This window comes from Schistocerca serialis, chromosome 11 (assembly GCF_023864345.2).
Source record: "Schistocerca serialis cubense isolate TAMUIC-IGC-003099 chromosome 11, iqSchSeri2.2, whole genome shotgun sequence".
Lineage (NCBI taxonomy): Eukaryota > Metazoa > Arthropoda > Insecta > Orthoptera > Acrididae > Schistocerca > Schistocerca serialis.
The window spans coordinates 52629887-52657231 of record NC_064648.1 but is presented as its reverse complement, the minus strand read 5'-3'; the positions used below and the strand labels follow the sequence as shown (position 1 = coordinate 52657231).

General features: G+C 42.6%; 1 protein-coding gene across 3 annotated transcripts in view; it reads left to right on the top strand.

Moving 5' to 3' along the window:
- LOC126426723 (zinc finger protein 99-like) overlaps nucleotides 1-27345 on the top strand; it is a 156772-nt gene that overhangs the window by 42011 nt on the left and 87416 nt on the right. For 2 of the 3 annotated variants that reach the window (XM_050088643.1, XM_050088645.1), the window contains exons 3-4: nucleotides 14895-14984; nucleotides 19371-19451. In XM_050088643.1, the coding sequence (XP_049944600.1) occupies nucleotides 14895-14984; nucleotides 19371-19451 (171 nt within the window). Of the gene's footprint in view, nucleotides 1-14894; nucleotides 14985-19370; nucleotides 19452-27345 lie in introns of those variants that run through there. The other variant, XM_050088644.1, reaches the window with a different exon arrangement.

Genomic DNA, 27345 nt, shown 5'->3' with positions numbered 1-27345 from the left:
CAGCTTGCTAGTTGCTGTAATGAATGATACCATTTCTTCAATAGTACCAAGAGAGTTTCCCACACTTGTAATTTTGCAACTGAGAGAGACGGCGAGGTTGAGCTGAAGACTTTGACACAATGCTACTTGCATGTTGATAGCTTTCTTTTTTATTGTAGCCTCACCTCCTTTCAGTTCTGACATATTAACTGAGCAACCATCACAGCCTATTCCCTCAAAGTTCTCCAGGGACAGAGAAAGGCTTTCCATTCTCCTTAGAATCGTATTACCTCATACTTCACCAGTATCGCAGTGCTCCTCATCTTGACACTCTTCAGGTTCATCATCAATGTTTTCACTACAATCGTTGTCTTTATTGATGATGTCAATGAAACCCAAAAATACTTCGTGTAATTTGCCATCACAATCAACATATCTTGCAGCTAAACTCAGTTAGGCAATGCACAATATGTCTGTCGTCTCATCGGAGATTATGCTGTAATAACAAATATCTTTGATTTCCTCCAGTATTCTCAATAACATCACTGTTTCACAGCATAAAATAGGTTCATTACACATTGTTTTAAGTATGTAAGTGGCATTCACTTTAGTGGTCTCAAGGTGATGTTTTAGTTGCAAGTCTCGAGCATCAATTCTAAATCTTAGAAGAATTTTCCTTGTTACTCACTATACTTTAATGATCATTTTCGTTTTCTAATAGACTCCCATCATCTCTATGCCCCGCAGGGGAATATTTTGCTTACCGTGAAATACAATGGTTTTTATTATAGCTACAAAATGGTCTCTGTTTTCCCTAATGCTTTCCATTCTGTCTTGAAAATTGATTTATGACATCAAGTTTGCATTCCTCGTGTTGCCAAAAATAATTTTACATCTGTTGATGCTTCAATGTGGTACTTGAGGAGTCTCGAGGCCATCATCTTTAGCAGTAAGTTTGGAAAACTGTGCTAGTGGTTCAGTCACTTTCACTTACACTGCAAAAGATTGGGAATTCACATCAACTAAGAATCAAAGCTCAGTCCTAAAAATCAGTAAGTTCCTGCCACATTGAGTAGTTCATCATCAAGAAAAAAGTTCTGGTTGTAAACGAACCATACGATGTTGACAGAAAACCGTGACATGGATCTTGGCAGCTGAAAACCAAAAGCCATGGGTGAGTGCCCTTAACCATGTCTTTCGTATGGTGCCTTGCAGTCTACATTCAGCAAAACCCACACACAGGAGCAATAGTAAGAGGAAGTAGTAGTCAGCATACAAGGATGGTGATACTGATGACCTCACAGCTGCAGGTGACAGTTGATGGCTTGTAGAAAGACAAGGGCACTCGGTACAGAGCCCTGCAGGACTCCATTCTCTTGGATATGGGGAGTGTTGTGGGAAGCACCAACTAGAACCTAGAACATACACTATGAAAGGAAATTATAGATAAAAATTGGGAGTGGGTCCCACAGACCCCACTCGTGTAAGGCAGCAAGGATATGTTGTCACCTCCTGGTGACATACAGCTCTTGCAGGTCAAAGAAGATGACTATAATGCATTTTGATGAGAATGAATTTCTTTGCTCCAACCATTATATTATTCACAAAAATAGAATAGTTAATACAGAGAGGTCCCTTTTTAATTTGTTAGAACACCAGCCATGGATATTGTTCAAAATGATTATCGTGCACTTGTCTGCATTCAACCAGCCCTCTTGTTGTGCTCGGAAGTAGGAAAGATACAACCTTTTGCAGGTTTCCTTGGAGTTGTGAGAAGTTGGTGCTTTATATCATCACTAATATTTCCTGATGCTAATATATCCATATGACTGCCAATATCTGTAGGATTAAAGGAATCAGTTGATGAACTTTGTTGTGGAAGTTTTGACCATGTGCTGGGCTCTGTGTTTACATCTGGTGGTGTTTTTACAGCTGAATGGTGACTGGAATCTTCAGATGTTTCTACTTTTTCTTCTTAGTACATAATGATCCATTTTAGTATGTTGTTATGACGTAGGTAAATTACATGCCAATTATTCTCAAATAAACACTTTATTTGCACTGAAAAATGCAACACTGGTACATCTAGCACCAATACACACTCAGCCATGCTCCCTGTATTTCTAATATCACTAAGCACAATACTGACTGAAGTCTGTGGTAATAGCCAGTAATGCAGTTGTTTACTTTTATCACATCCAAGTTATCGTGAAGATTGTAGCTTTCAGTCTATGTGGCAGCGACTCTGCTTACCTTATATATGTGGTTCAGTTGTTTTGAGAACATTTGCTGCCAGAATTTAAAATGTACTTTTGGCCACTAAAAGTCAGACTGGTGATGTACCCTCCTGAGCTAGGTTTTCAACAGATGTTTGTCTTAGTCACATGGCAGTGACAGCGACAGCAGGGTTAAGATGAATGAGAAAATTAGTAAATGAGAGCAAGACTCTCACACTCCCATAAATAAGGAAAAGCTAAATACAGATAGTGAAAAGATTACAATGTTTTTTTCCATACAGAAAGACACAGTAAAAGAAAATTATTAACACAAATATATTTATGCACCTGCTAATATCACTACTGCAGAAGTGCTGTATTTGTTCCACACACATTGTATCACTCAGTTAGCTTTTTCCTTTCTCTTTTGTTTTTTACAGCAAATACCACGAGAATCTTTCAGTTGAGTGGCCTGAAAAATAAATTTGTTGTGCCACTACTTTTGTAGGGATAAATTTGTGATATTGGATATGGCGGGCATGGAGAAAGTCCACCCATGAGGTAGGAGATTTAAGAAAGATCATGGGAGAACAAATATGGATCTAACAAGAAGGAAATTGCTGTAAAATTAACTTTGGTGGCATACCTAAACATTCAGTGAGAGCTTTAATTGTACCAAGAAGGTGGCTGCATCATTGCACCATTTGACTACAGAAAGTGGTAGAGTAAACGAGCTGTGAATTTGTACTGTACTGCACGTAAAACAAGTGGTCACTGCTTTTTACATCAAAGGTCATTGCTTGTGCCTTTTCATTATAGTGGAAAATTTGTCTTTAGTTTTGGGTTCCTAAGACAACGACTATGGGTGTCCAGATGACATATATGTGAGTTATTTTCTGTGACTTCTGAAGGATAACTAGTGGTGTGAGCAAAACGATTATATTTATTTTTATTTGTACAGATTTAAGACAAATTCACAATTACATTCGAATGTAAAATAATTTAATTTGTAACTTATATAGCATCCATAATTCACCTCATCACTACTGTGACTGTGATGCTGGAGAGAAGCAGAAAGTTGTCATGATATCTTACATGTTTTATATTTTGTACAATAATGATATGGCATTGTTTTCCAGAATGATGGAACTTTTATTCTTTTATTTAAGGAAAAGTAATGGACTTCTTGGCTTCACCTGCATATGCATTTACTCCAATTCTAACCACCTCGACCTCCATTATCTTTCACTCCATACTCTGTCAATGTGTCCCCCCCCCCCCTCCCTCCCCAGGGGCCTTTTAGGGTGATCATGCTTAAAGTGTCTGGAATTAGGGGGATTAGGGCATATCTTTGTATTGCAGGACTATCATCATCTGTAGATACTGGGCGAGTACTGCTTGCAATCGCCCCATGTGCCTCTCCCCCCCATCTGTGTCCACTGGGAAAGCACCACACTCCCTGCTCACCAGGTTACACTGTTTTCTAGAGAGTGAACAATATACAAGACTCAGAAAAAACCTACTGTCAAAGAGGCCAAAAAGGAAGTGCAAGTAGTTGTCCCCAGCATGTACAACAATGTCACATGCTACAGCTTCAAAGACTTTCCCTCCTGCCTTTTACTCTTTCCATAGTGAGCCCTCAGGGCCACTGAACCATCCCTGCTGCTCCCCCCCCCCCCCCCCCCCCCTTTGATGTTTTGGGAACTCCCCTTTTGCTGCTTTCTCCACACTTGCTTTGGAATCAATAGCTTCCCATCCACCAGGAACATTTGTCCCCACCTCCCAGCCTGATGTGAATAAGCTTCTACTTACATCTCTTGCCAGGAAGGGGTTTTCAGGGACACTTCCTTCCCTGGGTTGCACTGGACTACAACTGGACACCAGCAAGTGGCTGAAGGAGCCACAGACTGTTGGTCGCACTGCTTTATGATCATCATCTTTACTGGAAACAGATTCAGAGAAGCCCTTGCAATCATCAAAATCCTCCAAGTAGAGGAAAGATAAGAAAAGTGCTTTGAGGAGGAGCAGGACCTTTCAGTGAGCCCCCACACCAGCAGGTCCTACCTGTTAAACTCCTGTGGCCAAGGCAGAGATTCCAGCAACCCCTGAGGCCCCAGTTTGCACCACACAATGAAACCTGTAACTGAGTTTGCACATACGTTCTGGATACGCCATATAGAAAACTTTTGCCACTTGATACGTCTTTGGAGGCTGTGGCTGTTCCAGTAAGTGCATTTCAGCATAGTACTATCTGCAGTGTTTACCTCCCTTCTGAAGATAAAGCATCTCAGCATCTCATGACATATTGTTTGCATTGATTTCTCAGCTACCCCCTCCCCCCCCCCCCCCCCGCCCCCCTATCTTTCCTAATCTTGGGCAATTTCAATACACATAACCCTTTGTGAGTTTTAACCATGATACTGGTCATTGTAAGGACCTTGGAAACTTATTGGCACAACTTGACCTTTGCCTCTTAAATACTGATACCCCCACACACTTCAGCATGGCACACAGTTTTCTCTGTCACTAACCTTTTCATTTTCAGCCTCTGGCTTCTCCCATCCGTCACCTGGGGAGTTCATGATGACCTGTGTGATAGTGAGCATTCCACAATCTTCCTGTCCCTCCTTCAGCATCACTACCCTGGATTCATGCCCAGATGGGCTCTCAACATCGTTGACTAGAATGCTTTTGCCTTTCATGTCAGCCTTGACTCCCCACCACATTGGGGCATCAACAAGGCAGTCCAGAATAAAATTATAGCCATCATTCATTTGACAGCTGATTTAGAAATCCACTGTTCCTCGGTCCTGCTCTGACAGAAGAGAGTAGCTTGCCGATCATCAGAAATTCCAGAGGCCATTAGCGATAGTAGGCTGGCTCTCCAGCACCGTTAGTGGCATCAATCGATGGAACATCCTATTTACTTTAATTGGTTTCATACCCCTCTGTACCACATGATGAAATGATGTAAACAAAAACGCTGGTAACAGCATGTTTCAACTGTTGGACCACATACCTCTCCTTCGAGACATGCCTGCATACATCAGACACTAGTAGGTGTATCTACTATTACCTTGAAATTGCACTGTCTCCACCGACCCAGACACCGTTGCCCAACAGTTTGCTCTGTGTATGCTAGAATCTCAGCATCTGAGAATTATCAACCTGTCTTTCATTTTCTCAAGCGATGGGTGGAGCAAAAGCAATTATCGTCTACTACGTGCCATCTGGAGCAGTATAAAGTTTCATTGAGTGGGAATTCATCAGTGGCATAGCCCTCTGCTCGGATACAGCCCCAGGGCCAGGTCACAACCACAACCAAACGACCACCCCCCAGGGCGTCCACAACTCTTTTGTGGATACGTGCGTAGCGAGCACAGGACCTCGAGCTAATGTGGCCCTCCTTCCTTTCCGGGCTGCATACCTTCCTTTTCCACATCCTTCCCTCTCCCCCATCTTCGCCCCTCCTCCCTTCACCTCTGGCTCTTTCCTTCCCTTTCTCCCCCTCTGGGAGTATAGTTTGTGCCTACGTCCGGAGATGGAAGCTCGTAAATGTACCGCATTCTTCGCCTTCTCTGCTTGTGTATGTCTTCATCCTTCCTTTGTCCTTCTGTTTTCCTTACCTCTTCTCTTTACCTTTTTCTCCGCTGCGGCGTTTGAGACCTCTCCCCTTTCCTTTCTCTTTCTTTGTTTTTCCCTTTCTCTTTCTTCCTCCCTGTGCGTGTCTGAAGGCTGACCCACGCATTTTTGTGCGTAGCCGGTTACGGGGTAATGCGTAATTCCCCGCCCCGGGTAGACAGGTAGGACACGTACGTACCCCCTGGTAACGGCCAGGCCCAGGGAGGGGTGATTACCCGAGCTGATACCTTCCGAAAGTGCCGATTGGTCCCTCCGTCCGTTTGTCGGGAGGTGTGACCTGAGGTGTGAATAATCACCTAAGGCGGGAGTGCCCTCAGAGAGGGCCCCCACAAGGGAGGAGCGCGCCATCGGAGACGCTGGTAATCATGGGGGATTCTACCGCAATGGTTTTCTCACCTTCCACTATGTCTGCTCACAAGCGTAAGTTCACCGAGTCTCAGCCACAGACAGTTCTTCCATCGTTGCCACAGTTCCTTGTTGTTTCTCGGTCTGACGAAGGTCACGACTTCTCCACGGTGAACCCTTTCATTATTCAGAAAGGTGTCGACGCAATTGCAGGTCCTGTAAAGTCTTGTTCCAGATTACGGAATGGCACCTTGTTGTTAGAAACAGTCAGTGCCCTCCAGGCACAAAAATTGCTCTGTACTTCACTGCTCCACACCTTCCCTGTCTGGGTTGAAGTGCACCGCACTTTAAATTCCCCGCGTGGAGTCATTTATACACGCTCCCTTGATGGATTGTCTGATGAAGAAATTCAGCACTAAATGTCTGACCAGGGCGTAACGGCTGTTCATAGAGTTATGAAAAGGGTTGACACGAACATCATTCCAACCCGCACTGTCTTCTTGACATTTGACAAAGTTCAACTCCCATCAAAAATCAAAGCAGGCTATGAGATAATTTCCGTTCGCCCTTACGTCCCAAACCCTACGCGTTGCTATCTGTGTCAGCGGTTCAATCACACCAGCCAGTCCTGTTCCAATCTGGCCAAATGTGTTACGTGTGGCAAGGATGCCCATGAGGGTGCTTGTCCACCTCCATCCCCTCGCTGCATCAACTGTATGGGTGACCACGCTGCTTCCTCTCGAGATTGCCCCGTTTTTAAGGACGAAAAGCTCATCCAGGAAATCAGAGTGAAGGAAAAGGTGTCGACCTTTGCTGCTCGAAAATTATTCGCCAGTCGACAGCCCACCATGCCTCAGACAGGAAAATACAGCACTGTCGTTGCTTCTCCTCGGCCAGCAAAGGAGGCGGCCACGCAGACTTGCGACCTCACCTTTAGTACCACAGTCGTCAGATCGGCCAGCGCAAAGATGGCCTGTTCAACCTCACCACTTTCGCCTGCCCACTCTCTGGCTCACCCTTCGTCGGGTTCTGCTAAATCTCGAGCCCTAAAGTCAGACACCAAGACTTCGAAAAAAGAGCATACTCGTGAAGATTTTTTACATACCCCAACTTCACAACCATCGGTTCCTCCTTCATCTAAACATCATACTGCAAGAAGGCTACAAAGAAACCCAATTCATCTCCTTCTCCGCCAAGGCGTGTCCCATCTACAGCACCACCTGGCGGAAATCGCCCTCGGCCATCTTCTGTGTCGCTGAGGCGCACTGCTGGCGGCCGATCAACCGGCCGATCGGTGGTGGCAGGAGCTGCTCCTGAACAACCTATGGATCAGGATCTTCTGCCTTCGGCTGAATGCCATTCCATCCTGTCGGTCGCAAGCTCAGAGCAGTCGTTGAGTTGACGCAACCTTGGTCACATTCCTTCATTTTCTGTTCACCCTATGTCCATAATCCACTGGAATATCCGCGGCATTCGAGCGAATCTGGATGAATTGTCGATCCTCTTACGATCCTACTCGCCGGTCATCTTCTGTCTTCAGGAAACAAAGCTGCATCCCCGTGACCGCTTTGTTCTCCCTCATTTTCAGTCCTCCCGATATGATCTCCCCTCTGTTGAAGGCACTCCAGCCCATGGAGGACTCGTGATTCTTCTCCATGATACTCTCCATTATCACCCAATCCACTTAAACACTTCCTTCTAAGCTGTCGCCGTCCGTCTTTCCCTTTCTGGATACACGTTCTCTCTTTGTACTGTATACATTCCATCGTCCACACCAATGGCATGAGCTGATCTCCTTCATCTTCTTGGTCAGCTTCCAACCCCCTATTTGCGGGTTGGAGACTTCAATGCCCACCACCCGCTTTGGGGATCTCCACATCCTTGTCCACGTGGCTCACTATTGCTAGACGTATTCAACCAAGCGGATCTAGTTTGCCTCAACACTGGGGTCCCTACATTTTTGTCTGCCTCCACGACAAATTTATCTCATTTGGACCTTGCGGTCGGTACTGTTCCGCTAGCTCAGCGCTTCGAATGGTTCGCCCTTGATGATACACACTCGAGTGACCACTTTCCATGTGTCCTTAGACTGCAGCCTCAACTGCCATATATGCGGCCGCGACACAGGAAGTTTGCCCAAGCCGATTGGACACTTTTTTCGTGTCTAGCGACATTCGATGACCGTCACTTTCCCAGCGTCGACGATGAGGCCACACATATTACCGACATTATTCTTACAGCTGCGGAACGTTCAATACCACGCACCTCCGAATTGCCCCGGCGCCCCCCAGTTCCTTGGTGGAACGAGGCATGCCGTGACGCAATACGTGAGTGGCGACTTGCTCTCCGCGTTTTCCGCCACCATCCTACTTTGGCCAACTGTATCCGCTATAAGCAGTTCTGTGCGCGATGCCGTTGTGTCATCTGCGATAGCAAGAAGGCAAGCTGGAAATTCTTTATTAGCTCATTTAACACCTTCACTCCCTCCTCGGAAGTTTGGAGTCGGCTTCAACGGTTCTCAGGCGCGCCTAGTTTCTCCCCGGTCTCTGGGCTCACTGTCGCGCATGATACATTAGTGGACCCCGTCGCAATTTTTAACTCAATGGGTCAGCACTTTGCTGAGATTTTGAGCTCTTCAAATTACCCGCCAGCGTTTCTCCCGAAGAAACGTGCAGCGGAAGTGCGACCTCTTGCTTTCTCCTCTCAAAATCGCGAAAGCTACAATACTCTTTTCTCCATGTGGGAACTCCAACATGCACTCCCTTCTTCTCGCTCCTCCATCCCAGGACCGGATGGTATCCACATCCACATGTTGCTGCATTCATCAACCCATAGTCTGCGTTACCTCCTTCACCTTTATAATCGAATTTGGATCGACAGTACTTTTCCCAGAGGATGGTGGGAAGTTATCGTCGTTCCTGTTCCGAAACCTGGAAAGGACAAACATCTCCCCTCTGGCTATCGCCCCATTTCTCTCACGAGTAGTGTATGTAAGGTTTTGGAGCGTATGGTGAATTACCGTTTAGCGTGGTGGCCGGAGTCCCGCAGTCTTTTAACACCTGCCCAATGCGGATTTCGAAAGCATCGTTCTGCAGTTGACCATCTTGTTGCTCTCTCCACTTATATCATGAACAATTTTCTCCGGAAACGCCAAACAGTAGCAATATTTTTTGATCTGGAGAGAGCATACGATACCTGTTGGAGGACAGGCATCCTCCACACACTGTTCTCTTGGGGATTTCAAGGTCGGCTGCCCCTTTTTCTTCGCGAATTTATGGCTGAGCGCACATTTAGCGTGCGGGTGAACACTACTCTCTCCTGTACTTTCTCCCAAGAAAACGGGGTACCCCAGGGCTCCGTGCTGAGTGTTGTACTGTTTGCCATTGCCATAAATCCAATTATGGATTGTCTCCTTCCTGATGTCTCGGGCTCCCTCTTTGTGGACGATTTTGCGATCTACCACAGCTCTCAACAGACCAGCCTTCTTGAACGACGTCTTCAAGGATGTCTCGATCGCCTCCACTCTTGGAGCATCGAAACCAGCTTCCGTTTTTCTCCCAGTAAGACTGTTTGTGTTAATTTTTGGCGACGTAAAGAGTTTCTTCCGCCCTCCTTACATCTAGGTCCTGTCAACCTTCCGTTTTCAGACGTCGCTAAATTCTTGGGTCTTATGTTTGACAGAAAACTGTGCTGGTCCTCCCACGTTTCCTATCTTTCGGCTCGCTGTCTGCGATCCCTCAACACCCTCCGTGTCCTGAATGGTACCTCCTGGGAAGTGGACCGAGTGGTCCTTCTCCGCCTCTATCGCGCCTTAGTGCGCTCGAAATTGGACTGTGGAAGCATAGTCTACTCCTCTGCTCAGCCGTCTATTCTTTGGCGTCTCGACTCTATCCACCACCGTGGATTACGTTTAGTGTCTGGAGCTTTTTACACCAGCCCTGTGGAAAGCCTTTATGCTGAGACTGCTGAACCTCCGCTGTCCAATCGCCGAGCAGTCCTTCTGTCTTCCATGCCTGCTAATCCAGCCCATGACATTTTTTTCGACGCCTCCTTTGATGTAGGGTACGCAGGCCGCCCCTCCTCCCTACTACCACCGGGAGTCCGCTTCCGTCAACTGCTCCATTCTCTTTCCTTCCGCTTTCCTAAAACCTTCTTGACAACTTGGGGTACAGCACCGCGTTGGCTCCGTCCCCGGATCTGCCTGCTCCGTGACCTTTGTCGATTTCCCAAGTATGGTACCCCTTCACTTGTTTATCGTCAGGCATTTCTGCTCTATGTGCATAAATGACGGACGTCACATTTATTTACACCGATGGCTCGAAAACATCATTAGGTGTAGGGAGTGCCTATATTTTTGGCGACACCCCAAATCACTTTCGGCTTCCCGACCAGTGTTCGGTTTATACTGCGGAGCTTTACGCTGTTCTCCAGGCTGTCCACTACATCCGCCACCATCAGTGGATACAGTACGTTATCTGCCCAGATTCTCTCAGCTCTCTCCTCAGTCTCCAAGCTGTTTACCCTGTGCACCCTCTGGTCCACCGGATTCAGGACTGGCTGCGCTTGCTCCACCTGGGGGGCATCTCGGTGGCGTTCCTCTGGCTCCTGGGACACGTTGGTATCTGTGGAAATGAGGTGGCCGATATTGCAGCCAAGGCTGCAGTCTCTCTTCTTCGGCCAGCTGTTCAATCGATTCCCTTCACCGATCTATGGAGCGTTTTACGTCGTCGTGTTGTTCATTTATGGCACGCGCATTGGTCGACACTTCCCCATAATAAATTGCGGGATGTGAAAGCTCTTCCTTGTGCTTGGACCTCTTCCTCCCGAACGCGTCGTCGGGAGGAGCTAATTTTAACTAGACTCCAGATAGGGCACTATCTTTTTAGCCATTGACATCTTTTAAGCGGCGATCCTGCCCCACTCTGTCCCCACTGCTCTCAGCTGTGGACGGTACGACACCTTTTAATTGAGTGCCCCAATTTTAATCCGTTGCGCTCCCGTCTACAGCTAACGCCTGATATATCGTCGATTTTAGCAGATGACACGCGCTCAGCCGATCACGTTCTCGAGTTTATTAGTGCCAGTGAAATGATGTCAGTCATTTGAAGCTTTTTTTGGGGACAACCAACCCCTTTCTGTAGTGGATTTTTAAGCCTTCCTTCTGCTTCTAGTTTCTCCAATTTTATGACTTTCGTTCCCATTGCCGCTGGTTTCCATTTTCGATTTTTTACTGTTTCCTAAGTCACGGACCGGGCGCTAATGACCATAGCAGTTTTGCGCCCTAAAAAAAAAAAAAAAAAAAAAAAAAAAAAAAAAACAACGACCAGGCACCTATCACTGGGTTGTCAGCATCATATTCTTGCCATCTGTAACTGGATCTGGACCAAGGGCCAGTTCCCATCACAACAATTAGAAAGCATCATTGTCACAGTGCTGAAACTGGGTAAGTACTTGTAGAGATGGGCAGTTATCACCCAGTCAGTTTCACCAATGTTCTCCTTAAACTGCTTGAATGCGCAATGAGCTGGTGGCTGTATGGCTCATTGAGTCTTGGGGTCCTCTGGCTGCATCCCAGGGTGGTTTTTGCCAAGGCTGTTACACTATTGATAATGTGGTTTGACTGCTGTCAGCCAGTCAGTCAGCTTTTGCCCAATGTCAATGCATTATAGCTGTCTTCTTTGATCTGCAAAAGCTGTATGTCACCAGGAGGTGACAACATATCCTTGCTGCCTTACATGAGTGGGGTCTGTGGGACCCACTCCCAATTTTTATCTATAATTTCCTTTCATAGTGTATGTTCTGGGTTCTAGTTGGTACTTTCCACAACACTCCCCATATCCAAGAGAATGGAGTCCTGCAGGGCTCTGTACTGAGTGTCCTTGTCTTTCTACAAGCCATCAATTGTCACCTGCAGCTGTGAGGTCATCAGTATCACCATCCTTGTATGCTGACTACTTCTTCCTCTTACTATAGCTCCTGTAGTGTGGGTTTTGCTGAATGTAGACTGCAAGGCACCATATGAAAGATATATTTATGGGCACTCACCCATGGCTTTTGGTTTTCAGCTGCCAAGACCCATGTCATGGTTTTCTGTCAACATAGTATGGTTCGTTCACAACCAGAACTTTTATCTTGATGATGAACTACTCAATGTGGCAGGAACATACTGCTCTTTAGGACTGAGCTTTGATTCTTAGTTTATGTGAATTCCCAATCTTCGGCAGTGTAAGTGAAAGTGCTTGCTACACCTCAGAACACTTTGTCCCCTGAGTAACATCAGCAGGGGTGCAGAGTGCACTACCCTTCTGCAACTTTACGAACCCATGATACAACCCTGGCTTGGTTATGGGAGTGTGGCGTATGGTTCGGCATCATCCTCATCATTGCAGGTACAGTATCTCATACACCACTGTGGGGTTTGATATGAAACAGGAGCCTTTTGAACTAGTCCTGTGGACAGATTACTCACAGAGGCTGGGTTCCATTCATTGTGTATCAGGTGCCAACAACACCTTGTCAATTATGCTACCTATGCTTCTAACTCCCCTAAGCATCTAAACTACCATTTCCAAACACGGAAAGCCATCTTCCACAATGGTGGCCCAGATTAGGAGTTTTGATCGCATTTCACACCCTGTCCCTCCCCTCCAAACTCCAGTTATTTCTTCCTCCATGTCTCCTCTGCGCCCACTCACGTACACCTCTGTGGGGAACCCATTGGTTACAGCTTTGTCTTGACACATCATGAGGTCGGAAAGACACGATCCCTCCTGAGGCCCACTACAACCAATTTTTCTCCATTCTTGGTACATCCTGGAGTTCAGCAGGATTGCTTGATTGCTGATTGCTTGATGGTTGCTGATCACATGGGCTTTGCTTACACTGTAATGGGTCATACTGAACTGCCTTCCTAGCTGGAAGCTGTAGTGTTGCTAGCCCTCTCTCATGCTCTTGAGCATATTGTTTCCTCCAGTGGTGGGTCCTTCCTCATCTGCAGAAACTCTTTACCAGTTTTAAATCTCTCAAGCAGCATTACCCTCAGCATCCCCTGGTCATTGCTAACCAATATTCCCTGTATGCCCTTGAGCAATGTGGATGTTCAGTGATGATTGTTTGGACTCTGGGTCATGTTGGGATCCCTGGGAATGAACTTGCTGATAGCTTGGCCAAACTGGCTCTGGTAATCACTATTCCGGAAACAGACCTTTGGTCAGTATTACACCATCAAGTTTTATGAACCTGAAATATGGAATGGATCACTCTGACTTCAGACTACCAGTGATAATGTAGACCATGAATTTATGGAGGTCCTCCATGCAGGCCTCTCACAAGGATTCTACCATCCTTATCCAGCTGCACAATAGCCGTATCTGGCTGACTTATGGTCATTTCCTCCAGTGCCACCCCGTGGTCTTAATTCCCACTCAACAGTGGCAGAATCTTAATCTCCCTAACTTGCTACCCCTGATGATTCTACAGTGGATGACTTAGTTTTACGTTTTATTCAGGATGACTTAGTTTTAAGTTTTATTTACCGCTCTCTTTAAGGGAGGGTAACTTAACCTTATCAGCTTATCGAGAGGTTGGCAGAACACTCCTCTGCCCAGGCCAAGCTGTGGCTATCTGGGCTTGGTGGTCCAGCCCAGTTCTCACCCTATTTGCTCTTTTACTCTTCTTTACACCTTTCACATGGTGTGTTACACAAACTAATCTTTTATCTCTGTACCTCTCTTGCCCTGTCTGTGTTGCTAGTCTTTCCTAGGCAGTTTCTGAGTAGAGTATCTCTAGTACATGGCAGGGACTAGGGCATGTATGTCCCCTCTTTGCATTCTGCTCTCAGGTGCTTCCAGCTGCTCCCTAAATGGGGCAACTTACCTGTGTTTCGTCCTCTGTCTCCCTTTTTTCTTTGTCCCTTTTATCGGTTTCATTGACTTTTTATAGACATTAGGGTTTTCTTCCTCTGGATTGTGTGGTAGGCTCTCGCTTACGAACAGTCAGGTAAACCTGCCTGCCTGTTTGAAGAAGGGATGGATGATCTAGTAGTTTGGTACCTTTTATCATTCAATCAGCCAACCACCTCTGTCCATCTGCTACCCTCTCTCTCTGTCCATCTGTTCCTGCCACCTCTCTCTCTGTGTTGTTCTTCCCTTTCTCTTTCCAAATCATCCCTCCCACCTCCATAGGAGGTTGCTGGTTCTTACCTTCCTAGTATTTTAGTCTAGATAGTAGTATGTGTACCTGGCTTGGTTGAATTCAAACCAGTGGTTTAGGAGGTGATGTAAAACGCATCCACTTTCATAATATGTATGGTTACTCTGTATGCTGGTTGCTGCATAGTATGTAAGAAATAATTTTGATTGATATTTCGGGGCCAGTCACTGTTGTGCCAGCCTCCAAGAATAAACAAAGCTTTGGTTTGAAATATTTGAATTGTGGCACCACATTTTCTTGCTGCCTGTTTCTAATTGATGAATATACGTGATCATGAGTGTTACGACCTTGACAGTTGCTATAGAAGATCTGTTTGAAAGTTCTCTCTCTCTCTCTCTCTCTCTCTCTCTCTCTCTCTCTCTCTCTCTCTGTGTGTGTGTGTGTGTGTGTGTGTGTGTGTGTGTGTGTGTGTTTTACTGCTCCCCTACTCCTCTCCAAGAGAGCCATGTAAAAGTAAGACACTGAAACCTTGATCACATCACTTTATTTTCCTTTTTTCAGTTTCTTGTGGACCCATTAAAGACTGAAGGCTGTAGTGTTTGGCTAAAGCAAGATCCTGAACTGAAACATGCTGATGGACCTGAGCATAATGTAAGTTTTCACACAAGCACTATATTGTGCAGGAAGTGTAGTAAGAGTGTCATGACACAAATATGGGGCATTCAACCTAAATTGTCATGGATGGTGAAAAATTGAAACCTATGATACCAGCTATTTTCAAGCATTTTTGTGGTCTTCTAGTCCTGAAGAGGGGCAGCAGCCTTTTCAGTAGTTGCAGGGGCAACAGTGTGGATGATTGACTGATCTGGCCTTGTAACACTAACCAAAACGGACTTGCTGTTCTGGTACTGTGAACGGCTGAAAGCAAGGGGAAACTACAGTCGTAATTTTTCCCGAGGACATGCAGCTTTATTGTATGATTCAATGATGATGGCGTCCACTTGGGTAAAATATACCGGAGGTAAAATAGTCCCCTATTCGGATCTCTGGGAGGGGACTACTCAAGAGGATGTCGTTATCAGGAGAAAGAAAACTGGCGTTCTACAGATCGGAGCATGGAATGTCAGATCCCTTGATCAGGCAGGTAGGTTAGAAAATTTGAAAAGGGAAATGGATAGGTTAAAGTTAGATATAGTGGGAATTAGCGAAGTTCGGTGGCAGGAGGAACAAGACTTTTGGTCGGGTGAATACAGGATTATAAATACAAGATCAAATAGGAGTAATGCAGGAATAGGTTTAATAATGAATAAAAAAATAGCAGTGCGGTTAAGCTAATATGAACAGCATAGTTTACGCATTATTGTAGCCAATATAGACACAAAGCCCACACCTACCACAGTAGTACAAGTTTATATGCTAACTAGCTCTGCAGATGACAAAGAAATAGAAGGAATGTATGATGAGACAAAAGAAATTATTCAGGTAGTGAAAAGCAACGAAAATTTAATAATCATGGGTGACTGGAATTCGATAGCAGGAAAAGGAAGAGAAGGAAACGTAGTAGGTGAATATGGATTGGGGCTAAGAAATCAAAGAGGAAGCTGCCTGGTAGAATTTTGCACAGAACACAACTTAATCATAGCTAACACTTGGTTCAAGAATCATGTAAGAAGGTTGTATACATGCAAGAACCCTGGAGATACTAAAAGGTTTCAGATAGATTATATAATGGTAAGACAGAGATTTAGGAACCAGGTTTTAAATTGTAAGACATTTCCACGGCAGGTGTGGACTCTGACCACAATCTATTGGTTATGAACTGTAGATTAAAACTGAAGAAACTGCTAAAATGACGGAATTTAAGGAGATGGAACCTGGATAAACTGACAGAACCAGAGGTTGTAGAAAGTTTGAGGGAGAGCATAAGGGAACAATTGATAGGAATGGGGGAAAGAAATACAGTAGAAGAAGAATGGGTAGCTTTAAGGGATGAAATAGTGAAGGCAGCAGAGGATCAAGTAGGTAAAAAGACGAGGGCTAGTAGAAAACCTTGGGTAACAGAAGAGATAATGAATTTAATTGATGAAAGGAGAAAATACATAAATGCAGTTAATGAAGCAGGCAAAAAAGAATACAAACATCTCAAAAATGAGATAGACAGGAAGTGCAAAATGGCTAAGCTGGGATAGCTAGAGGACAAATGTAAGGATGTAGAGGCTTATCTCACTAGGGATAAGATAGATACTGCCTACAGGAAAATTAAAGAGACCTTTTGAGAAAAGAGAACCACTTGTATGAATATCAAGAGTTCAGATGGAAACCCAGTTCTAGGCAAAGAAGGGAAAGCAGAAAGGTGGAAGGAGTATATAGAGGGTCTATACAAGGGCAATGTACTTGAGGACAATATTATGGAAACAGAAGAGGATGTAGATGAAGATGAATTGGGAGATACGATACTGCGTGAAGAGTTTGACAGAGCACTGAAAGACCTGAGTCGAAACAAGGCCCCGGGAGTAGACAACATTCCATTAGAACTACTGACAGCCTTGGCAGAGCCAGTCCTGACAAAACTCTACCATCTAGTGCACAAGATGTATGACACAGGCGAAGTACCCTCAGATATCAAGAAGAATATAATAATTCCAATCCCAAAGAAAGCAGGTGTTCACAGACGTGAAAATTACCGAACTATCAGTTTAATAAGTCACAGCTGCAAAATACTAACGCGAATTCTTTACAGATGAATGGAAAAACTGGTAGAAGCTGACCTCGGGGTAGATCAGTTTGGATTCCGTAGAAATGTTGGAACACGTGAGGCAATACTGACCTTACGACTTATCTTAGAAGAAAGATTAAGGAAAAGCAAACCTATGTTTCTAGCATTTGTCAACTTAGAGAAAGCTTTTGACAATGTTGACTGGAATACTCTGTTTCAAATTCTGAAGGTGGCAGGGGTAAAATACAGGGAGCAAAAGGCTATTTACAATTTGTACAGAAACCAGATGGCAGTTACAAGAGTCGAGGGACATGAAAGGGAAGCAGTGGTTGGGAAGGGAGTGAGACAGGGTTGTAGCCTCTCCCCGATGTTATTCAATCTGTATATTGAGCAAGGAGTAAAGGAAACAAAAAAAAAAATTCGGAGTAGGTATTAAAATCCATGGAGAAGAAATAAAAACTTTGAGGTTCGCCGATGACATTGTAATTTTGTCAGAGACAGCAAAGGACTAGGAACAGCAACTGAATGGAATGGACAGTGTTTTGAAAGGAGGGTATAAGATGAACATCAACAAAAGCAAAACAAGGTTAATGGAATGTAGTCGAATTAAGTCGGGTGATGCTGAGAAAATTAGATTAGGAAATGAGGCACATAAAGTAGTAAGGGAGTTTTGCTATTTGGAGAGCAAAATAACTGATGATGGTCGAAGTAGAGAGGATATAAAATGTAGACTGGCAATGGCAGTTTCTGAAGAAGAAAAATTTGTTAACATCTAGTATAGATTTAAATGTCAGGAAGTCGTTTCTGAAAGTATTTGTATGGAGTGTAGCCATGTACAGAAGTGAAACATGGATGATAAATAGTTTGGACAAGAAGAGAATAGAAGCTTTTGTAATGTGATGCTACAGAAGAATGCTGAAGATTAGATGGGTAGATCACATAACTTATGATGAGGTATTGAACAGAATTAGGGAGGAGTTTGTGGCACATCTTGACGAGAAGAAGGGATCGGTTCGTAGGACATGGTCTGAGGCATCAAGGGATCACCAATTTAGTATTGGAGGGCAGTGTGGAGGGTAAAAATCGTAGAGGGAGACCAAGAGATGAATACACTAAGCAGATTCAGAAGGATGTAGGCTGCAGTAGGTATTGGGCGATGAAGAAGCTTGCACAGGATAGAGTAGCATGGAGAGCTGCATCAACCCAGTCTCAGGTTTGAAGACCACAACAACAACAACATAGTTGACTGCAGTTAGATGTGTTATTTGCTAGTTACTACGAATAGTATTGTAACAGCACATGTAACAAGCATATCTATACTAACCATTACCTTTGTATTAATTTTTTATTATGATTGTATGTAATGAATGCTTTAAATACATATTTGGTATCAATGGAGCAAGGAAGACTTCCTCTTGGAAGAAATTGCCTCTGTGTAACAGTGCTATAACAGAAGATTTGGAACTGTAGTGTGTGTATTTGCTTTACCACTCACTATTCACTGTAGTATTTACATCATTACTGAAATCCTGCATTGCCGGCCGCGGTGGTCTCGCGGTTCTAGGCGCGCAGTCTGGGACCTTGAGGCTTCTACGGTCGCAGGTTCGAATCCTGCCTCGGGCATGGATGTGTGTGATGTCCTTAGGTTAGTTAGGTTTAAGTAGTTCTAAGTTCTAGGGGACTAATGACCTGAGAAGTTGAGTCCCATAGTGCTAAGAGCCATTTGAACCATTTTGAAATCCTGCATTGGCTGTATGTAATTCCTTATGATTTTCCTCCAGTACACGACATAAATTTGCCTTGTTTCCTAAAAAGCAGGCACTAAAAATACGTGGTGACAGAGCAAGATGCTGTGTAAATAGCATTAAATTTGCTTAATTTTGATGATAATTTGTGGAATGCCGTATTCATTTGATTAATGACCAAAAAGCCCTCTTGTTCATGGGTTTACAGCAGGAAGATTATTTGCATCCCTATATTATCTGAACTTAATTTTGAAATTTTGCCACACACACATACATCAAGTTTGTATATGGGAGCATGAACACTCGATAGAGAAGGTCGTAGTGCCTCTGAAATCAGAGTGGATTGTGTCTCAGGAATAGAAAGTGAAAGTATGCCAAATGAATACTACACAATGGCTGACAGCAAGTTCAGGGACATGAGAACTGATTTGGATGCATTCTGACACTCATTCTTCCCAAGGAATAAGAATCTCTGCAAAGTTGGATGACATTCATAACAAAGGAATATCGAGAGCTGTATCATATGTACAGAAGTTTGCAAGCAGTTATAATTCACAGATTGTTTTTGTCTTTCAGTCTGTTGAAGATCCATTGGAAATACCTTGGTTCACTGATTTTATCAAGGAGGATCCTGAACTAAATATAACTGAGAATACTGTAAGTATTCACATCTCTGATGTATTGCATGTAGTCAAGGAATAAGTCTTTTGTTAATTGTGTAGAGTAAAGGATGCATTTCAGTGGGATTCACACAGAATGTCAGTTGTCTGTAACTTGTTGCTGTTCATAATTCTAGAGTATTCTTGTACTCGTCCACTCGACTTTCATATCACCTGTTACATACTGACTGTTCTAAATAGAAGTGGAATGGGACTGGTGGCTGATATAATTCTGTTTTCTGTAGCCCTTGTTAATATCAACTATATTGTATAATGGCTGTGTGTGATGGATACAGTAAATTCACATCTAGATGAAGTGTAAGTTCTAATAGTGTGGGTCATTTGAGAAATATTCCCCCTTTCAATAGCCTCTGATAAATACAATGCAAAAGAACAGTGGCTGTTCTTATCTTTTGTTGAATCATAGTTATTCGTGAGTTTGTCCTAAAAATTTTTTGGTTTTGAAAAAGAGTGAAAATTTTGTGTTGTTGATCAGCCCTGGTACTTTGGCCACAACCTGTACATATTGTGGCAGCTTCTGTGGTACTTGTTGTATTAGTTATAAATTTTTCAGTTATAGAAAAGCTCTGTGTATGGCTTTTGGTGAATGATTGTACAGAGATGAAGCCATGTATGACCTCATAATTCGAGTCCTGGCAGATCTAAAGAAGAAAGATTAATTTTTAAATATGCTTTATGACCTTGGTAAGGGAAAGAGATGATCACATTGAAAAACATGTCAAAGGTATAAAATTAGACAAAGACTGGGGAACATTCAACACACAGTTGCAGAAGGTTAGGTACTGGCTGAAGCTTGATGTCCATAAATAAACTTCCTGCGGTTATAAAGGATTCTTCAGGCACTGAAATGGTGGCCTCTTCAGACACTGAAATGTGTAGTGATTATACAAGCACACAGGTCAAGCAACCAAACTATCATGCTAAGGACAGCTCAGAGGATATCTAAATGATTGTAGCTCATGCGTAGCTAACAGTCTAAGACTTAATTCCACAGAGACTCATATAATGCAATTTTAAACAACTGAAAGGTATGCATTGGCTTCACAAGTAGATGGGACAGTAAGTGAAACAGTAGTAGTGATGTTCCACAAGAAGGGTTTTATAGAAATGAGAACACCATGCATAGTAGTCAAGGATGTACATATTAGGAGTTTGGCTAAAACGATGAACTGTAGGGAGTCCTAGAGCATAGCTGTAGTTATCAGAGTGGCTGGATTGTAGTTGGTGACCACTTACCATGAAAATACAAAAGGCCATACTGTCCTTTGTATGGTGCCCAAGACATCACAGGTCGAAGATGATGTCTACATGGCACCAGGACCAGAGCTTCAGGGGTAGTGTCCACTGCAAGGGTGCTGCTTCCATAGCAAGTGTGCAGAACAGTGTGTTGCTGGTTGTGTGATCTAGAAAACCGGGTCATGTGGTTGGCACTGAAATCACTGACTTGTACCCCACTTGTTACTTTGAAAATATGTAACTTAGATTAAACAGTGGTAGCAAATCTATGAATAGGATGTGTGACCATAACAGTGATCCTGAGTAGCAGATACGGTTGTGCAGTCAACATGTTAGCTCTGTCAGCATTCTTTGTGGTCTCGGGAGTATAAAATGCTAGGGCTTAATAATGATGGAGAAATATAGGGCTGATCATTTTGATACTGGCACATGGCCAGCAAGATTCAGTATTAATTGTGGAATTGGGAATTTTATTAGGTAATTGCATCAGAAGCTAGAGCAAGCTTTGTTACTGTAGTCCTAGGTATATGATATACAATGCTCAGTGTGAATCTTTTCTGAAAACCTGTGCTACCTGGTTCCTTCATCAGATATTTATTTGTCAGGCTTAATTTTGATGTGCATTCATTGCATATTATTTTTTCCTATGTTTTATGATTCTTGTGATTCTAATTGCCATCATATGTGAAGATAGCATTAGTCATTATATATAAAAACAAAGATGAGGTGACTTACCGAATGAAAGTGCTGGCAGGTCGATAGACATACAAACAAACACAAACATACACACAAAATTCAAGCTTTCGCAACAAACTGTTGCCTCATCAGGAAAGAGGGAAGGAGAGGGGAAGACGAAAGGAAGTGGGTTTTAAGGGAGAGGGTAAGGAGTCATTCCAATCCCGGGAGCGGAAAGACTTACCTTGGGGGGAAAAAAGGATAGGTATACACTCGCACACACGCACATATCCATCCACACATACAGACACAAGCATGTCAGTTTAGGAAACTCACTGCTGTTCCCATGTAGCATCATAGTCTATCCAAAGTTGTTGGAATAGGAGACACATATTTGGAGCCTCTCACAAAATTCCACCAATAAAAAAGGTACCATACTGTGAGATGAAGCAAATTCCAAGGTCAGATCTGCAGCCTTTTACAGCTGATCCAATCTCTCATACAGCCTACTGTTCAGAAGTGCTCTTTTGTGCAGGTTCCAATGCAGTGGTAAACCATCCAGATGAAAAATTATATTTCATATCATTTTCCATCTCTTCTGTTTTCCGTCCATCTATGTGTTTCCCAATATTGTCAACTTTCTTCAATTTGTTACAGAATTCCCTACTCTCCAGATTCAGTTCAGTGTTAATCTTACTAAACTGTTCATCACATTTCATAAGTTGAATGATAAGTCATGATCACTACCAACAAACTTCCTGTTCCATATTGCACAGCACATTACCCTTATTAATGTTGCAGCTCCCAGTTCAAGTCTTATCCCTTGAGTTTTTAAGATGTAAAGCAATCAGAAATGACCTGCTACTGGAAGTAGTAGACATTACTGGTCACACACTAAATGAAATATACTTCATACAATTCGTTGGTGCCTGCTTTGATTTCAATTGAAATGGGGTCAACAAATTGGTAGACTTGTCAAGTTGATCCCCTCAGCGTTACTCACCTAGAGGCAATTATGTGTATTTTGGATTTTTTACTTGTTTTTAGTATTATCTTTTGGGTCAGCCAACTAGAAATAAATAAAATATTTATATGTTATTTAATGTAAAAGCCAATAGTGAGTTCCATTGTAACATGAAGGGGAAAGGTTCCCTAGGCCAAGGAAGAGGTTTATGCAAGGTGTTCCCATCACATTCCTACTACAGGGTTGTATAGGATAAGTACTAATTTTTTCATAGCTGCCATGCCCTATAAGAATATTCTATCGGATAGTACTGAGTGAAAGCAAGCTAGGAAGCATTTCTGCAAGTTGACACTCTGTAGGAACTTTTATAATTGCAAGGCAAAGAGATACGAGCTTTTTGGTTAACTCATTCTCATGCTGGTACCTCCTTAATTCATTAGCGATCCAAATGCCCAAAAACTTTGCTCATGGATCCATCATCCAGTCTGTCATTGATACCTCCTTGTATCTGTAAGTCTTTTGGTTTTGTTTTGAATTGCATGATGTGTGTTTTTGTAAGTATAAAGGTAAATTTTTGTTCTGTTCTGTGTCATCAGCAAACATTGCTGAGTTTGAAGGCTCTTCCAATGGTTTTAGCACAACATTTACATAGGTCAGGATAAGTCTAATGCTGAAACCTGTGGGACATCGCATGTATTGTTTCCCCATTTTTATTCAGTTTTCCTCCCAAGGTATAATTTATTACTATGACTAGAGGTCTGTGTGGATGCGGATATCCGCAGATATATCTGCGGTATTTGTTACTTGCCAGATAAAATCACAACCGGCGCAAATATCCGCGGGTCATCTGCGGATAATGAGCAAGGCATCTGCCCAGGACATATGTTGCAATGTTAGTTGAAAACTTCAATCTGTTGACATTCTTGGAATCTTGCAGGGCCCGGGTAGAGCGGATGTCTGTTGTCCTCAGTCCCTGGCTATGACTGACGTAGCTGTACCCAAGAGACCTGTGCCTAATCCGTTTCCGCGACCGTGTCTTCTGTGTGGCCTGTGAAGTGCTCTCTGGGTGGCAAACCTGCCCACTGTCTACCATCAGATGGTTAGAGTGTCTGCCATGTAAGCAGGAGATCCAGTGTTCGTGTGCCGGTCGGGGCTCACATTTGCATCTGTCCCTGTTGGCGTATGTCAATGCCTGTGAGCAACTAAGGGTGTTCATTTCATTGTAATTTCATTCTAACGAGCTGCATGGTCACCAATGGTATCTGTTCTTTCGGACATGTCCGAATGAACAGATACCATCTTAGTATATATAAAAATTAGTTAAGTTGTCGCAGAAATGGCACCCTGACAATAACTATGTCATTACATATGATAATTCTAAGTACTGCTGTCTATTACAATTAATTACTCATTCAAAACTTAAATATATGCAGATGCGGATAAGGAACTTGCGGATGCGTATTAATTGCCGCGAATGCGGTTGCGGATTAGGACCTTGCGGATGCGGATTGCACTTTTCTTATCCGCGCAGACCTCTAACTATGACCCAGTTATTTGTTGCTAAGCCAAGATTCACTTCTTGTAAGTGTAACTCTTTTAACACCATAACACTAGTAGTTTCCTGAGTAAAGGGATATGAAGGTTGTAATGGGATGCCAATAAGTTTTCTCAACTTCTACTTCATATTTCAGTCATGCTTGCAAGTCAGCACAATATTTTAGTAATTAGATTGTTACGATCATAACAAGAAGAGCTCCTGCTTCTGTCACCAAATGATTCTTGTGATTGATTTGACCATTCATCTGATGAAACTGATGCCTGGTCAAGTATACACTTTCTGGCTGAGTCTTATGGATCTAATTTCAATTGTCACTTTCCTCCCCAGTGTTTTCAGCTACTGTTAAGAAATTATTGTTTTCATGGTCTGACATTTTTCAGTTTTTTTTTCTAAATAATAGGCTGGTGCATAAGTTGATAGCACTTTCGTTTTGCATGTTAGTATTCCAGTTGCTGAGGGTTTATTTATCAATTGTAATTTTTTATTTGTAGTTCACTGTTGCTATTTTAGTTTACATACATTTGAGTTTACATATTGTCATTTTGTCATTTGGAGATACTGAGTGGAACAGTGGTCACTAGAAAGTGGAGTGCCAACTGGAGAAATAGGAGCACTTTTGACATACTCATCTGTTTGGGTTCTATAGAAGAGTAACAGCAGTGGAGGCAGCCAGAAACATTTGCGCTCTGTTTGTGTTTAATGCCATTGGACAGAGCTTGGCAAGAAAATGGTTTTGTCATTCTAAGGAGAATTGTTTGGCCATTAGTGACTTACCTGCAGGATTTGATGAAGATCATTTAAATGCATTAATTCACAATTATCCATATCATTGTACTTGAGAACTGGCAAATTCGATAAACAGTGATCATTTTGTGACCTCATGACATTTTCATGCACTGGGGAAGGCTCAAAAATAAGGTGTACGGATATCACATGCACTAAACCAAAATCACAAAAAAGGGGTGGCCATATGCGCATCTGTGCTTGCTTGTCATTAGTTGGCTTGTGAACAACACTAACCATTCCTCCCCTTTATCATTATGCTGATCATAAATGGTGGCTTTGTGCTAAAATAAGGAAAAGAAAGGAATGGCTGAGCAGCAACAAAAGGCAGCAACAAAAAGCATCCGGTGTGGTTTACTATGAATTGCTTCCTTGAGATGTAACCACTGATTACTGCTGACATTTATTGTCAACAACTGAGATGTGTTGCTGACACAGTACATGAACAGTGACCAGGAGGACACTACTCGAGGATAACACCCGCCTTCGATCTGCTAGACGGAAGTCATTGCACACCCACATTATTCACCTGATGTAGCACCCTCAGATTTTTTCCTTTTCTGCTCTCTGTTGAACAACCTTCTAGGAACTTCCTTTCCAGATGAAAATGTGCTCTGAACCTTGCTCAACGATTTCTTCGTCTTAAAATCAGGTGACTTCTACAGTTACAGAATGAAAAAGTCATCCCACCATTGGGAGACTGCTGTAAATAGAGAAGGAGAACGTTTTGTTGATTATTAGTCTCTCTTATTTGTATCTGTTGTGTTTATTAAACTTACGGAAATATGCCATTAGCGATATACCAACCAAATACTTGCTGCAAATGGGTACATATGCCTAACCTTTTTTCATTTTACTGGTTAACTGTGTTTCCGTTCATCTCTGTCTAACCAATATGTATAATGTTCAAAATAATACTTGGTCTCTTAAGCCCAGTGTCTGATTACAGATGGTGCAGACATGGATTGGTATTGTACATATCTTTTGCAGTGCAATCAACTCAGTGCATGTGTGCTAAATGTTCGATGATGAATCCTATTGTCTTTAGTTGTCAAGTTTATAAAGAATTTAATATTTTCTTAAAAATAATTCTGATCCCCAAGTGAGGTATGGCTGAGTAAATGTCAGAAGATTGCTAATTTCTTGTCATAAAATGCTGTGGCTCTGTTGAGAGTTTATGTAATCTGTGCACCATTATTAGAACATTTGGGTAGTAGTGTGTGGGTCAGCTGTGTTGTGACAGTTTTCCAACGTAAAAGCTAATTACTCTTGTTTTGAGATATTGATTTGGATAATTTTAATGAACAACACAAAGTGTGCACTGAAATATTTTGTAAGTTATCAACCAATGAGCCTAGCTTCTAAAAGAAATTTTGTATGAAGAAAATGCAATGAAGAATTGACAGAACCTGTAAATTAGTTAATTAATTTGTTTACTTCATTGTCGAAATGACGGAAGCACAAACATCCACCAATCGATGTTGGAAATAATTTGAATTTGTTGCATGATCAGTAGGCCTGGTAGTTGCAGTGGATGGAGGTACAATTATATCTAAATGGAATACAACAGTATACTTACTCATTAACTGTCAGTTGAATCTAAAGTACAATTCATCTGAGAAAGAATGATTCCAAGTTTCCTCTTGGGCGATCACATGTATGAAATGCGAGTTTCATTAATTGTTATACTAACATTTCCTTTTCTGTTTGATTGATAATGTGTTCACACAGTTGGCTGTGTGGAATTAAAGGTAACTCCTGAAATAATTTTTTTAAATTATGTTTAAATCAGAAATTATTTGAATTGAACCCTTCCTTTAAAATCCAAATATGTAAGGAATGTGTTAAATTAGGCATGCAATTATTGAATCTAAAACTTGAAATCTTGAAGATAAAAGTAAAAAAACTAATTGCAATGGGGACACCATAGATTCTATACATGGCTCGCCCAAATGGCGTCGTTCTTAATGCAATTTTTGATACTCTAAAAAACTAAAACATTACCTAAATCATATGATTTAAACACACAAGTCTTTCAGTTTTTCATGATATTACATTTTGTCCTTACAAAAAAAAAAAAAAAAAAAAAAAAAAAAAGATTCATGTTGCATCACAGTCGTATGTCCCAATTCTAAACACATAAGTAATATTTGTTGCTTTTTAAATAACCATTGGTTGATTTTTTAATGTTCAGATTTGTTCATTTCTAACAAAAAGGGCTGTCACTTTTGTATTGTGCGAATAAATTGTAGCCTTTGGAATGGGTTTCAAAGACGCTTCCATAGCTTCTGCGTTTTCAGAGATGCTATAGAAATTGTTTTATACCAGGTGTGACATGAGGTGTGAACAGTCATCTGAAGTGAGTGTGCCCCCTTGTGAAGGGGCCCCCAGTTGGAAGGAGCACACCATCGGAGACACTGGCAATAATGGGGGATTTCCTCACGATGAGTCAATCATCTTCCCACTCAACTTCTACAAATTGTAAACACAATGAGGCTAATGATTCAAAGACCCTTCCCGCTGCACCATGGTTCCTCGTGGTCTCACGTACTGAAGATGGTCAGTCCTTTGCTACGGTAAAGCCATTTATTATTCAGAAAGGTGTAGATGCAATTGCTGATCCTGTGAAATCCTGCTCTCGTTTACGGAATGGCA